The sequence below is a fragment of the Melanotaenia boesemani genome, chromosome 12, assembly GCF_017639745.1.
Source record: "Melanotaenia boesemani isolate fMelBoe1 chromosome 12, fMelBoe1.pri, whole genome shotgun sequence".
Taxonomy (NCBI): Eukaryota; Metazoa; Chordata; class Actinopteri; order Atheriniformes; family Melanotaeniidae; genus Melanotaenia; species Melanotaenia boesemani.
In genome coordinates, this window is record NC_055693.1 from 12,169,913 (window position 1) to 12,186,032 (window position 16,120).

General features: G+C 37.6%; 2 protein-coding genes across 6 annotated transcripts in view; both read left to right on the plus strand.

Moving 5' to 3' along the window:
- Positions 1-1,195: 1,195 nt before the first annotated feature.
- Positions 1,196-2,712, plus strand: mid1ip1a (MID1 interacting protein 1a). The gene has a single exon (XM_042001529.1). It carries the CDS (start codon positions 1,456-1,458, stop codon positions 1,951-1,953), a length of 498 nt encoding a protein of 165 aa, XP_041857463.1. The 5' UTR covers positions 1,196-1,455; the 3' UTR covers positions 1,954-2,712.
- A 4,882-nt stretch (positions 2,713-7,594) lies between these two features.
- si:dkey-100n23.5 (cyclic AMP receptor-like protein A) overlaps positions 7,595-16,120 on the plus strand; it is a 62,487-nt gene continuing 53,961 nt past the window's right edge. For 3 of the 5 annotated variants that reach the window (XM_042002052.1, XM_042002056.1, XM_042002054.1), the window contains exons 1-3: positions 7,595-7,746; positions 10,061-10,113; positions 15,275-15,329. In XM_042002052.1, the coding sequence (XP_041857986.1) occupies positions 7,666-7,746; positions 10,061-10,113; positions 15,275-15,329 (189 nt within the window). In that variant the 5' untranslated portion in view covers positions 7,595-7,665. The remainder of the gene's footprint in view (positions 7,747-10,060; positions 10,114-15,274; positions 15,330-16,120) is intronic. The other 2 variants (XM_042002053.1, XM_042002055.1) reach the window with 2 other exon arrangements.

The window sequence follows — 16,120 nt, forward strand, 5'->3', positions numbered from 1 at the left end:
CTCAAAGGCTGGACACTTGAAGCTGGGTCAGATCATTTTGTGAGAAAATGGAACAAAAAGCAGGCAAAATCCAAAGTATAGCTTTGGGTGGTCCTTCAATAATCCTGGAGTACCATTTCTAAAGGCTACTTAAAGAAGTTACAATAAAGCTTGTCTAAGTTGGTTGTGGATGTGTTGAAATACAAAGATGATCATACCAAATATTGACTCAGCTTCAATAGAATTGTAGAAACTCTGCCTTTGCCTTAAGATGCTGCCTTCTTTTCCTAATAAATCATTGCACCTGTTTCCTGTTTTTCTGCTAAATATGTGAAGAAATTATGGAGTGGCTCAAAAGCTAAAACAAAACTCACAAATTCTGTCTGAAAGGACTTTAAACTGTAGACCCTGTATATGACCCAAAATAACCCTCTGGCATGTGTGAGACCTTCAACAAATGTATGTTTGCACGAGACTGTTAAAAGCAGCCAAATTATTTGGTTGACAACCATGACAGTCATTAAAAACAGACATAAACCTGCTTAAATGACAGGTGTAAATGGATGCCAGTAAACTTCCAGGTGATACCCGTGCACACAACACCGGTTGAGACCTGTTGTTTTTGCTTTCTGGGTGAGATGGGACAACACAATGACCTTTTCATTGGTGCAACGTGCCCTTAACCCGCCTCCGAAACAAACTTCGCCACAGGATTGGCTTCATCCATGGAAGGCGCAGTGGGCTGATGGCTCGGTTACTGAATATTTATGACTTGCCTTCTACGCTTACGTCAGCGGTTTTCCTCAACAGAAAGGAATGTAGAGTGTGGAGATGTTGTGTCTGAGTAACATCTTGTACCGGAAGAGAAATCACAGAGTAGGGCTGCAGGACAGAACTTTGCACGGTAAGCAAAGTTTTTCATCAGAATTTTCCACTGGCTTTTTCAGCTTGAAAATAATTTTGGTTATTGCAATAAATAAGCCTTAGTTTTTATCTTTCCAGATGTTTCTCTATATTTACATGCAGCCTATTTATAATAATAATAACTATTAACTAATGATAACTATTTCAGTTCTGCAGGGTTGGGTTTGTCTTACCTGTCTACTGGAAGCCACTCCTCTTTGAAAAATGTGCTAAACCACTGCGCCCATTTGTGTACAACTTCAGGTCATTTGGGTCGTGTTGCACTTGGAAGAACGTGACAAACAGGTTACGGGACCGCCTTAAACGTGTGTGGGGGGGTCATTACCTATATATACCCTGCGCTACCGTCTCTACAATTCAGAAAGAACGAGAAGGGCATAACAGCGAAACGAGGAAACTGAAGAACCCAGCCCAGCTACCGGCACAACTCGCCTGATTTACCGGATAACCAATCACCGCTGTAGCATTGCAGACAAGCTCGGGCTACTTTAAGCCGAACAACGCCCAGAACCGCATCACTTGCGCTCCTGAAGGGAAAACTCCACCGGCAAAATGATGATGCAGCTGCCAGAAACCCCCAACCAGAAAAACTCCCTCTTCAACGCCATGAACCGCTTCATCGGCGCCGTGAACAACATGGATCAGACCATTATGGTGCCCAGCCTGCTACGGGATGTCCCGTTGGATGAGGAGCGGGACATGGCCCCGCTGAAGTCGGACATGGACGAGGGAGACATGTACAGCTACTACCAGCTGCTTAAATCCATCCGCAGTGACATCGAGTGGGGCGTCAGGTGCGCCACAGCAGACGAGAGGCGTAAGGAAAGCATGAAGATCACCCGCACGCACTCGTCCGCATCCACGTCCTCTGCGTCGTCATCATCATCGTCATCATCTGAGGAGGAAGATGAGGAGGACGAGGATTTGAAAAAGCAGTTCCAGTTCCACCTCACCGGGCTGCAAGGGGTGCTGTCCAAGCTCACCCAGCAGGCCAACTGTCTGACAAAGCGCTACAAAAAGGAGATTGGCATTGGAGGATGGGGCCAGTAAACGCACAGAAACTTTGGGTTGTTTTTTCTGGCTGAATTGACTTTTCTCAATAGGCCTTTTCCCTGCTGCTGTTACTGATTACATGTAAGAACAGACATTAATGGAAAAGAAGAGAGAAGCGTTTTATTTCCTGTGGCCTACCAGGTGTTGGTGTAAAACTGACTGTAGATGTGTTGATCCTGAAGAAAGCCTTGTGTACTAAACTGCAACGTTTTGCACTCCTGCTTTGTGCACATTTTCTACTCAGGGCATGAGATACACTGATGAAACATATTTAAACTTTTATTTAATGTATTTATTACCTCACACTGTATGTTTGAGAGCCGATAGTTATTTCAAAGGTGGAGACGAAGTGGACTGTTTGACACTGCCATTTTGAACAACCCCTCTGGATGGGGATACTGACAAAAGATTTAGCATCCTTTCTGTGATGCTGGTGATGTTGGTGTGTTCAGATGGTTTTATTTTATTCTTTTTTTCTCTTTTCAGTCTGATGTTTTTAAAATTGTTCTACACTTGGAAGGAGGCATGCTCACTGTACTGCCTGTGATTTCCTCATGTCCTGTATGGTCAATGAACTGGAATCAACTGATAATTCTTCTATGTGGAGAATAATGAAGTTTTCCACGAGATACTGTCATTGTCATTTATCCTGTTGGGCATTCATTTAAGTCCATCTGTTAAAAGAAGCAAATGCTTTTTCTATGCACCTTGTGCACTTTTTTTTTTTACTATTAATAAAAATTTTATAAAAATTTTCGCCTTTTGTTAACTGTTATTCTTGCAAGATTGTAGTTTTATTACAAAATGAACAGCATTAGAAATTGTGAATCTGCAATATTTATATAGAAAAATAGCACACATTGAAAATAATTAAAAATAAATAAAAGTAGGATTATACCATTGGGAGAGTGTTTCCATAAAGCAAAAATAGAGCAGTGGACTTTAATAGGTGTCACTGATCTACACATAGCTCACCATGAGTGAGTCATGAGTAAAACCATTAATTTTTACCATCTATAGCAACACACTACATACACTCCAGGAATTATGTTTCATTCAAAAGGTGGACAAAATATTTGGAACACTTTGAAAAGTATAATGTAGTCCTGCTCACCTCCACTAGTCTGACCTCACCTTTTTTGAAGAAGAGTTTTTTGCAGATCTGTCACTGGTGTTCTTGCTGGATGTGTAAAGGTGAGTTTTCTTTGTCTGCATGCAAACAGCTACTTCCTTCAGGAAATCCAAATAAGGATAAGGAGTGCTGCCACCAAAGAAGAAGTGTCTATAAAAAATTATAGAGGGCTGGTATATTCAATTCTAACTTTACAAGTTTATGAAATGAAAATGCATGGCTGTGTGTTGGTTAGCACTGTCACTTCACAGCAAGAAGGGTCCTGGGACTTTTCTTTGTGGAGTTTGCATGTTCTCTCCTTGCATGCATGGCTTCTCTGTGGTTACTCTGGCTTCGTCCCACAATTCTAAGTATGCATGTTAGGATGACTGGTGTCTCTAAATTCTCCAAAGGGGGTGAGTGTGAGTGCTCACTTGTCTCACTGTGTTGGCCCTGTGATGTACTGACCACCTTTCAAGGGTTGTCTCTCACCTAGTAGCCATTGGGATAGACTCCAGTCCTTCTGTGACACTGCATTGGAATTAGCAAGTATAGATGATGGACAGATACATATTTTATATACTCAATAATTATCTATTGACTTTATTCAAATTATAGTGGTTGGATGTTTAAGATCTACTGACACAGCTCTGCAAAGTTTTCCTAAAATGCTTACTATTCTGTTGGTCAGAGTTAGCTTAAAACAGTTTAAAAAGTAGATGTTTTTATAATAATAGAATCTGTATTTGGGTTTCAGAGGATTACACAGTATAAACTGACAACATGAAAGCATGCTGCAGCCCTGGTTAGGAATATTCAGCTGGCTCTCTTGGCCTTAAAAACATGAACATCTCCACATGCAGATCTCATAATAAATAATTATTTTTTTAATACTTATTGTAAAATGTCATGTTTTTAGACATGTTCAAATTGGGAGTTTTATTTCAGATAGTTTTGTTACAGCACCCAGACATTTTGTTTCATAACTTGTTTGCTGCTGTTGTCATGATTTGTGTTTTTCTGGTTTTTCTGGAGCGGCCAAAAATTAAGGAATGACATCATCTCTTAATATTTTTTGGTGAATATATTTGCAATCAATAGAAAAAAGAGAATTGACCAGCCTATAAGCCAGTCATTCGACCACCAAGTAAAACATGTTTAAAGGGAGAGGCTCGTTCAAAGTTACACGCAGGCGGAAGAATGCTGGTTGTTAGTTAAGTTTCAAATTACATGACATTGAACCATTAAAAAAAAAACATGGAGAAACCGGTTTGTTCAATAACATGTTATGTAAAGTAAGATTTTTGCTCCGTTTGATTAGTAAAGCTCTCCATGTACAAGATTCAATCCAAAAGTCAAGATCTTTATTGTCATTATGCAAGAACAACAAAAATTGAAGAGTTCTTATTTAAGCACACATTAATAAGAAAACAGAAATATAACAGGCAAACAGTAAGTAAAAATAAAGATATAAAATATAAAAAAAGGTGTAAGAACGCCTCTATATTTACAGAAAATGAAAGAGAAAAAAAAAATAAAAACAGAATTCAAAAGTTAAACAAAACAGTGAGAAAAAAATTATTAATAATTGGAAAGTTATCACTTAAATTCGTATGCTTCAGCTGTGGTGCAATGTTTGATGCAAAAGTCTGTTGTGAATGTGTGTTGTTTTATGTAATACCTCACAAAGTGAAAAAAAGACAGATTTGCTTCATTGCTCTCAGACTAACAACCTCGAAAACCACTGGGTGCAGCTGGGCTTTCGGTGTAAGAATAGTCAACAGAGTGGAACACACCTACTTTTTTTCCTTTTTGTGCAAGAGTAATGCAAAGAGTCTTTGACAATTAGATTTATCCTCCCCTATTTAAATTAGAATAATGTTAGCTATGGCAGTAAAAGGGCATTTTGATGTATTAATCTCACTTGCTGATAAGGAATGTTACCATTCATCTTAAGTTGTAAAATTGTGTAAAATGCTACATGACTAATTCCACTGGGTTATTTGTAAGCAATTTTAAAAATTACTCATAGGTAAAATTTCTTTTTCAACTGGACTTTTCTCTTGTTTGTCTTGTTTCAGGGCAATGTGAAACTCCGAGTTTCGATGTGAAGTCAGTCAATGGGAACAGAGCTCCTAAAAACATCTTTAAACAGACACACCTTAAAAATCCTCTTTTTTTTCTGGTTCAGTTTGCTCACAAGAAATGCAGCCAGTGCTGCTGCTGTTGTTGCATTTAGAACAAGGTGACATATTTTGCAGCCATTTATTTGTGAATGAAGTTGCTGGGTTCTAAAAGCAGTCACTTAGATAACCTTATCATTAACACAAAGATAAATATCAGGAAATACACTGTATTTACCTTCTGACTGACTTCCCAGTCCCTGCTGATTAAAAAGATATCCACACCATGATTCTGCCACCACTATGCTCCACTACTGCGATGGTGAGTGATGAGCGGTATTGGGTTTGCACCAAACATAGCATTTTCCTTATTGGCCAGGATGTTCAATTTTATGCTCAACTGACCAGAGGACCTCTTCCATGTGTTTATGGATTCTCCTACATTCCTACATGCCTAAACATTTCTGTATCAATGGTTTTTAGCCGGACGCTCCTTCATAAAGCCAAGCTCTGTGGCGTGTACAGATTATAGTGATCCAATGGACAAATACACTATTCTCCGTTGTCTTTGGAAAGACCCTGGTGTTCATGGTGGTGCCTCTTGAGTAGTGGTACCGTAGACTCTAGTGCAGGGGTAGGCAACTCCAGGTGTCTAGGGCCAGTATCCTGCAGGTTTGAGAAGTTTTCCTGGTGCAACACACCTGGTTCAGACTCAGACAAGTCTGCAAATTACCCATTGATTTGACACACATTTTAGCACGCATTTGGAAGAGTGGTGGCCTGGTGGTTCAAGAGGTGGATGTGGAGGACCTTGGTTCAAGTCCCTTGACTGGCTTGGTTTGGTTTGGTTTATTTATTTTAGTGTCATGTACAGAATGCGCACAGCCCGATGGGCTTACAAGACACTAAATCAAAACAATTCCAAGATGGCTAAACACAAAAGCAGAAAAAATAAACATAAAGCCAGAATCAAAGTATATATAACCATCCACTTAAACATCAATAACAACATGGATCAGGATTTTCAGATAAAAAGATAGAGTGATTGTGTAGGATACAGTGTTCTCTGTCTTAAATTCCAGACCTTCTCAATAACTCTAGATAGCATATAAACCTCCTCCTGGAATAACCTACTTAACATGTCAAATTCGGACATCCAAAACAGGTCAGCTTTCCTCTTTTGTTCTTTTCCAAACAGAGGTTTCCTCATTTCATCGTACAAAGGACAATGAAACAAAAAGTGAAGTTCATCTTCAATAACTTTCAGATCGTATAAAACACATAAACGCATCTCTTCGGGTATATCTTTATACCTACCTACTTCAGTCGCTAGGGGCAATGTTCCAGATCTTAATTGTGCACACAATGACTTCTGTCCTCTCACTAAATGCAGCGTTAAGTATGATTCTGTAAAATATTCTTCTTTAATCTGAACATACGTTCTAAGTTAGGGTTTTGTCCAAATCTCGTCCTTCCACTGTTTCTTGTGAAAATAAAACAGCTTTTGCTTTACAATATCTATCTTACACTGCACATTATTACTATAAATATGACTCAAATCACAGGAGGATAATATATCATAAATGTCACTGGACCAAGGATTATTGTGGGCTCTATCCCAATTAAAGATCTTTTTAGTCATCCTATCATCTGGCATCCTAATTAATCGGTTCCAAGAATGGCAATGAAGGTTTAACACCCACAGCCTCTTAGCAAGCTCTGCTTTTTGGACGTTGTAATGTGGCAGCCCACTGCTCCTAGTACAGGGGTAGGCAAAGCTAAAACTAGAGAACAACAGTCCTGCAAGTTTTAGATGTTTATTTTTTTCAACACACCTGGTTCCATTGAATCCATCGCTGAGTAGAACTTAACATGCTTTAGATCCTTTGAACTGAATCAGGTGTTAGAGCAAGGAAACATCTAAAATGTGCAGGACTGCAGCTCTCTGGGACCAAACGTGCCTGTCCTAGTGCAACTAGGATGGTTAAAAGCAGATAAAGAATATCCTGAATAAGATTAATGAAGCATTACCCAGTATCAATACCATTATTATCATCATCTTTATTATTAATAATAGTAACTACTATTAAAACATTAATGCAAACATGTTTTGTAAAAGTGATTCGAAAAACTCTCAGGTTTCCTGGCAGCCTATTTTGTTAATACTTTTATAGAAATGGATGAATTATGGATTTTAAATGGAATAAAACTAAATGCACACATTATATCTGCAGTTTAAACCAATAATGTTGTTGAATGGTTGAATTATTATTATTATTATTATTATTATTTTTATTATTATTACTATGTTTCAAAGTAGGTAAGTGCTTAGAGAAATACAAGTCATAAGATTTGCAAAACTGAGTTATTTTGTCCCTTTGCGCACACGGTAGAAACAGGAAGTACGTGAAAGGTTGCAACAAAATAAAAACAAACTGAAGAGCAATAATGGTCTGAAAATAGTTTTGTCTTAAAATGGACAGTCAGACTTCAACGTTATTAGGTAATGAATCACGGTGTGTACTTTTTAATGCACACTCAGAAGACTATCAATGCGTAAGTAGCCATGGTTATATTTACTTCAGTTTTAGCTTTGTTGCTAATTAGCTAGTTGACTACATAACGTGTGCTTGCTAGCTTGTTAGGGTTTTGGTAAATTATTTACCCGATCTGATTTTGCTTATTGATTGATTTGGTAATGGACGGAGCTTTGACATCAGCATGGTTCCAGGAGCAAACGGTTCAACTGGCTTGTCCGTCATTTTTAACAGGATGGCTGCATTACACGTTCTCCGAACGCCCACAAACGAATAACAGAGAATCAGTGTTGTCATTGATGCTGCTCACGTGAAAAGGTGTCCCTATTTCGCGTGCCAACAGAGACTCTAGGTTGTCATCAACCCTCGCGGCGCTAACAGATTGGAGAGAAAACCCCCTCAGAAATGCTGTTTTTAAGGCAGAGCCCAAATCTCTCCTTTACTGACGCGTAATCTCTCATAATTACAAGCAACCGATCAGTGTCCTCCTCACTGGCTGACCTAGATACAGATGACCCAAATGAACTCAGCCAGCTATTTTAGTTTGAGCACAACTTTGAATACAAAACATCCATTAATCAGTTTGGTAAACTCTCCAGCGTTTTTATTAAATGACTTAAATGTCTTCTTAGTTTTTAGTACGTTAGTCAGTGCTTGTCACTCTTTTAAGTATTGGTTTGCGATTTTATATAAATTAATCAAAGATTAATATATTTATATATAGAATATATTTCTGTGCAGTTTTGATGGTAACACAATCTTATATTGGGATATTTTATCAATGCTAAATATCTGATTAGTTTCTATAATTTGATTTGACATTTAAGTGCCATACAACAGCAAAATAAATGAACAGACACACTGTTTTTGAGTAAAACATGAAAAATTTCCTTGTTTGTCCTTTGAAATTGTGAAGATTTATTTCTTTGCTTTGTCCTTTTGGTGATTTGCAGGGAATCTTTAGTACTGAAGAATGAGGCTGAATGAATAATGTTGTTGTACACCATTTTCCTAAATATAACTGTTATTTTAATTGCTTTAATCACTTTAGGTGAACAGTCACATCAGTCTTAAAATAAGGTTGTCTTGACCAGAGTTAATTGAATATTTTGTTAACCAACTCAAAATACTCATCTTTTATTGTACCATGGGCACATTAATACAGATGTTCATGTGACCTACATGCCATGAGAAGAAAAATCAGTCCTCTGAACACCCCAAAAAGGTTGATTATGATTTGTTTTTAAAACAGTGTGTAGAATAAGCCTGTAGTCATAGCATAAAACTTTTGCAGTGCTGCGTTAGAAGCCATATATTTTAGTCGTAATTAAAGTAGTAATAAACAGAGAAAAAGCTAAGTGAGAAAATGTATGTTAAATATATCTATTAGTAAATTAGACATTTTCTTTCTCTTCCTGCTTTTTAAAATGTAATTCAAAAAATTCTCCATAACCTCTGAAAAAGCGGTCCATGCATGTAGTGAAAACTTTAAAAATTTAAAAATTAGTGACAATTTAAAAACAACTTTTATGGACATAGATGTCAAGTTTTTCAACTTGCTTTTGCTGTTGTGATTGTAGGTTGTCAAACTGATGAAAGTTAGTTGTTGTTGCTGCTGTCCCAAGATAACACACTTCGATTGTGTTTGTGTAGACTAATAACAATTATGCTGGGGGACATTCCCCTTTCTGTACTTTGCATGCAAGAGAGCTGCTGGCCTTTTTATTTTCCCTGAAGCTCACAGCACTGACTCACATGTTTCTCATTCTCATCATTCCTTTACTCTTTTCCTTTCATTTTTAGCATCTCCCTGTGTTCTCTGGGTTAATGTTGAACAAACATGTAGAGAGTCTGGTTCTAGCCTCATCATCACATCTGCCTGCATTTGCATGTCCTTTCTCAGCTGTCATTTACCAGCTTTTCTTTGTTTACAATGAATTCAAAATGGGTTGTGCTTGTGTGTATGCGACATTCATAAACACCTTAGAGTATTTGTCGCAGGTGTCTGTGTGTTGCATATGTTTATGGTTCTGATACATGGGTTCCCAGAGTACAAATTTCATGTTGTTTTTCCTCCTCTCTTGCTGACATGTTAGCGTACACGTACACAGAGAAAGCACGCTTGAACAAATGGAAGTCTTCTCATCTTGGTAGTGTTTAAGCTTATAATTATAATGATCATAGTACTGTGTTTGCATTGCACTTCTGAACGTGCTTACAGAGTGCTTTATTTAAAACAAATGCAAAACAGTCATCTAACTGCTTCACGGTGTTGTTTTTACAAGTAGTTGATTTCAGCTGAGGAATAATTAATTGTTTCTTATCATTCACAGGTGGTGATTTTATTAGTAAAACGAGCCACTGGGACCTTCTCCTTACTAGGATGGTGACTAAATCTTTGAATTACATTTCTCTAATAAGACTCATTGTCAACTACTTGCATACTTAAATCATGATTCACAGATAACAGTGAGAATATATACTGTACTGTGCAAAAGTTCCAAACACTAGAACTTATAAACTTTTTTTTAAACTATACAAAGGTATAGCAAATAAACAAACAAAATATTTTTAAAAAATTGCCTTTAAAACACAAGCTTTTTTTTTTTTTTTTGGTACAGTCATGCAGGTTTTTATGCTTTTTTTTTAAAGCTATGGCTATATTTAATAGTTATGAGGAATCCCAAAAAAATTACTTAATTGAGATTAATAATAACTTAAAAAAAAATCAAAGTAAAACAAGTGAAGTCACAATCAGCTGGTGGTGGTAATAAACATTATAATAGTAATTATAGTAAAATATAAAAAACTATTTATTATATTTAATCTCATATTTTAATTACATTATCTACATTGCATCAACAATTCTATTTTATGTTAACAAATATTGTTAAGCATGAAGGCCATAAAAAATATAACCTACTGTTTGTTTCCTCAGCTGTAAACATATGATTCAGCAGAGCAGTATATAAGATTTAGTAACATGTATTGGAGCTAAGTTGCTTTTTGCAACCAAATGAAAACTTCTTGCTGTATTCAACTCTACCACATGAATGAGGGAAATTAGCACCAAAAACAAGTGTTTGCTTTTTCTGTTCTGGATTACTTTAGAAATGTACTAATTCAGTATGGTGGACTCAAAGAAAGAGAACATGGATGAAATTTTCTTTTAGCAAGGTGACCAAAACAGCAGGATCCCTCTCATTCTGTCTCCGATGGGCTTACTCTGATGATATTCCTGACCCTAATATATGCCAATATTTTTACCCTAACCAATTTCACTCCTCATGCCTGATTTGCCATCCAATTGGGTAGCAATTTCCTCATGAATATTAACAAGCTTTTAGCAGCCTTTGGTATCTGTAGATATAAATGCCATGTCCTAACAAAAACATCACAATTCTTGTCAAGTGATTCTGCATTAATGAAAACATATTTATGAATGATGCTATGAAAAATATAAATAAAAATGGCATACAATGATTTGCAAACCCATATTTTATTCCTAATAAAACATAAACAACATATCAGATGTTTAAGCTGAGACATTTTACCATTTCATCGGAAATATTAGCTCATTTTGTAATTTGGTGGCAACGACACGTCTCCAAAATGTTGGAACAGGGTAAGGTTTACTAATTTGTTGCTCCTCCTCCTCTTTAAACAACTGTCTGGAAACGTCTTAGAAGTGAGGAGACTAGTTACTGGATTTTAGGAGAGGGGTCCCATTCTTGTTAGAATGCGGGATTCAAGCTTTTCAGCAGTCTTGGGCCTTTGTTGCTAGATTTTTGGTTTCATGATGCACTCAATGATTTTTTTTTACTGGTTAAAGTTCTGGACTGCAGGGAGGCCATTTCAACACCTGAACTCTTCTCCTGCGAAGGCACGCTGTTGTGATAGATGCAGTATGTAGTTTAGGATTGTCTTGCTGAAATATGCAAGGCATTCCCAGACAACAGACCTGGCCTGAGTAGAATTTGTTCTGGGGACCTCCCCCTACACCACCTCAGCACCACCGGTGCTTAACTTTTACTAGTGCTTCATCATTTCATACACTGTAAATATGACATTTGCATTATTTGTAGTTGACATACTAGGGATGTGAATCCCCACTACTGAGGCCAATTTGATACACATCTCAATACACTCCCAGTGATACGATACATTAATGATACAGTGAAGGCCCTTGCAGATACAATGCAATATGATTCAGTCCTCTTGACAATGCGATGCTATTCGTAAAGGATTTGACAACAATTTGACTTTAAAAATTGTTATTAATCTAGAAGCTCTAATGTCAAAATGATCTATCTCCCCATGGCAAAGCAAACTTTAAAAAAAATTCCTGGATCCAGGAGGTGATCCGGATCACCCCCCCCCCCCCCCCAAGTCTAATCACTTGTTCATTATTCCATTTTTGATATTTCCTGAAAATCTGATCAAAATCCGTCCTTAAGTTTTTTGAGTTATGTTGCTGACAGACAGACAAACCAACGCCACCGAATACGTGACCTTTGCGTTGGCTGAGTTAATGCAACATTCACAAACAAAACCTTTTCTCAAAACGTTTTACTAATAGTGTTCTCTGTCTGTAATTTTACACTGTTTATAAAACACTTGCTGAATATCTCCTCCTCACATGTTGTCTCGTTTCCCTCCATGTTTGCTGTTTACTAACTGCGGCTGCACCACCCAGCTTCCGGCTGTTTCAATAACAAACCTCCAAAAGACAGTGATGTTGCGTTCAAGGTGCCTTGAAAATACAGGTGCAGAGGAGATAAACTATATAATAAGCAATGTAACCATGGGTTTTACCAATTTGGACACACTAAAAAAGATACATTGCAGCTGTATATTAATGCATACTGAAGCTACCAGTGCAGTCGCATCACAAAAATCTGTCTCGGACCACCGATTCAAATCAGTGCATCTCTCCATCCCTACGGCATACACCATACTCGTGTGGCATTTTGGCTGTGGATATTAAACTTAATGGGGTATCAAATTCAGAAAAGTGGTTTGGTATCAATTAGCACTTTTTAGTATGCAGTGTGATGTCTGCATATGTGGCATACTGAATTTGTATTTGAAAGTAAAAGCAAAAAAAAAAGACAAAAAGACATTAGAGTAAACAATTTAACCAGTTTAATGACTTTTGTTTGTCAAACATGAAATTTTTATGGTTGACATGCAACCATAGTTGAACAACATAAAATTTACTTTTGTGTGTATTATTATATTCTTTTAAATCAAGGTGTCTTGACATTTTAAGCACATGTGGGGAGGGCCCTGGTGGCATGGGAGCCCCAAGCAGTCGCTTAGTTTGCATATGCGTTGCTCCGGCTCTGCCTGAAAGACATGTCTGGATGAGAGCATACGTGTTTTGATGCCTCTTTGTACTTTTAAGTACTAACGTTGCCTTCACAGATGTGTAAGCTGCTCACACCATTGACACTAATTCAACCCCATGCCATGTAGGCTTTTGAGCTGTTCACTCATAACAAGCTGGATGGTCCTTCTCCTCTTTAGTCTGCAGGATACGGCGTCCATGGTTTCCAAAACTAATTTAAAATTTTGATTAATCTAATCATAGTACCCTACTTTCTCTCAGACCATTTTAAATGAGCGCTGGCCCTGAGAAGAAGAGAAGTGGCTTTTCTGGATCGTGTTCTCACGTGGTTTCTTCTTTGCATGATGGAGTTTTACCCTGCGTCTTTGGATTGTGCAATGAACTGTGTTCACAGACGATTTGTGGAAGTGCTACGGACTATGCAGTGATTTCCAGTAGAGATTTATGTCTATTGTTAATGCAGTTCTGCCTGAGGTCCTGAAGGTCACAAGCACCCAGTTTTGACCTTCAGCCTCATCCCTGGCACACAGAGATCCTTCCTGATTATCTGAATCTTTTAAATTGTGTTATCTTCAAAGTTTTTGCAATATTGCTGAAGAACATTTTTCTGAAATTGTTCCACAAAAATCTAACCTACTAAAATCCTCCAAAATTTGCATGATGAGTTATGTTTAGTTAAGCTCTGCGTTTAGTTAGACATCTTGTAACATATAAGTTTAACTCATAAACTTGATATTATCACCAGGCTTTGGATTATTGCTTCCATAATCATTGTTGTAATAGGTGGGAGGTTATAATTACTGTGATCCTAAAGCTTTCTTGTGGCTATGTTGTAGGTATGTTGAGTTATTTTGTTTTTCTCTTAGAAGCCATGGTTGCATTGTTGGGCATGTGTCACACCCTACATTGTCCAGTGTTGTAACACTGTATAATTACAGCGTATCGTGTAAAGCTTATAAAAGTGAGTAGGTGGATAAGAAAAATGTTCTGAATAAACACAATTTAGCAGCAGTCCTTGGGATTTGTGTAGAGAATATGCACATTGATTCTGAAATGAAATATACTATTTGTTCATCTGTGTGGATTCATTTCTGATTAAGGTTACAAAAGGAAAAGACAGATGTTTAAATATACAGGAGGATTAACTAATTAATTTAATATAACTTTAAGCAAAAACAGCAGTAAAATATGAAAGCAGTCCGAAATATGTGGAAATATATTGATTTATTACAAGAACAATAACATATACAAAAAAAACTTACATGGATCTGATGACAGATGTACTCTCAAACATGGTAAAACAGTAAACAGTCCTGAACGTTGTGAGTGAATGTCTTACAGAGAAACATTGGGACTCATGTTAATGAGAGAACAACAAACCTCATAATCTGGTGGAGGAAAGCGATGCTCTTATCAACACATGGGAGTTTCATCCAGATCAGTAATGCTGCATTTAAAATCACATACGTATTGCGTGTGTAGCCAGTAACTCTTTCTACATGAATTCTCAGGTGTACCACCTCACCTGTTTGTTCATCATCCCGTTCATCCAGCTGACACTTTGTAAATGCACCCATCTTTACTTCTGCTCACGTAAAGCCCAAAATGTCCTTTATATCCAAACCACACATCACCTGGAAAAGTTTCTGCAGAAGTCCACAGCATTGCCTCCAAGACAGAAGCATAGGATGAAAATCCGCTGGTTAATTTAGTTTAAAAATAACATCTGATAAGATCAAATACTTGTCAGAAATTATGAATAAGACAGCGATTTTAAAGATGAGAGCCACCGCTGAACCGATGTAAACAGGCTACAGGTTCCACTAAAATTGTCTAATCCCACAGTCAGTGCACATTCTTTATTTAAAAAATATATTTACTAATGTATTTATCTCCTTTATTGTCAAAGCACAATCTAACATTAAAAAAAGTACCATAAGGTAAACTAGAGTGTCTTTTCCACCATGGTGGCGCCTTAAAATGCCTGTAAGCGACAGTTTTGCAATTTTCCCCCCTTCTGTTAATAGGATCAAATTTAAAGGATATCAGCAGTTACTGTAGTGCACAGTCAGTGCACAAAAGAGCCTGCAGACATCTGTGTTGGAGTCATGATGGTGTATGTAATTTGCCTGTAATGCTCAAACTGTCACCTTTTCAATCAACAGATCTCACATGGGTTTTTCTTCTCTCTCCTCAGCTTTTTTATGTTGTTTGTAATCTGGGTGCTTCGGAGGTATCACTCTTTGGCTCAGGTAATTTTGTACTGCACTGCGCAGTGTGTTTTAACACTCCTTTTACATTTCTGTTGCCTCATTTCCACCGGAAATATGTTCAATTAGCCATGGCAAATCTTGGCATAATTGAACCCAATTAAAATGCACAGATTAATGAATTGGGGAGTTAATTGACTCACGGTCATTCTGTGATAGTGGCTGCTGTCTTCTGCTTTTCCACTCTTCAAACGAAGCGTTTTGAATAAATATTAAAGAATATAATATTAATATTTGTTGATTTAGTTTTATCCATTTATTTTTCTTTCTTGTTTGGTATTTGTTTGGGATACTGCTTTGAGTGGTTTGCATTTTTGAATCCGGTCCTGCCGATCTGTTCGGTATAGCAGTGCTGCATGTTATCCTCCTAATCTGAAGTAAATGACAGCTTAACGTGGGGCTCTGATGGATCCCATTACCTCTGGACCACATCGCAGAGAGCGACCTCGTGTCCTCATCATCCTCCTCCCCCTCTCCTCTCATTCCTCTTCCTCCTCTTAGACCGCATAAACCCTCTCCTACTTGCATCCACTCACAAAGGTTATCTGTCAGTCAATAGTCTTTAGTGCTCTCAAGGCCCTCTTTTTTCTGTATTCCCATCCCCCTCTTCTTCTTCCTCATCCCCATCCTCCTCTTTCATAGCCTTGCCAGGGTCATTGCTGGACACAAATTGATAAAGGGCTGTGTGTGTGTGTGCTTTTTTCTCTTTATGTTCCTGCCACAGCTAAAGATTTTTACCTCCCCTACAGGCAAATTTTGACTGGTGTGCATCA

What these genes read in the sequence shown, in the direction of transcription:
- mid1ip1a (XM_042001529.1), top strand. Translation starts at nt 1,456, where the DNA reads ATGATGATGCAGCTGCCAGAAACCCCCAACCAGAAAAACTCCCTCTTC.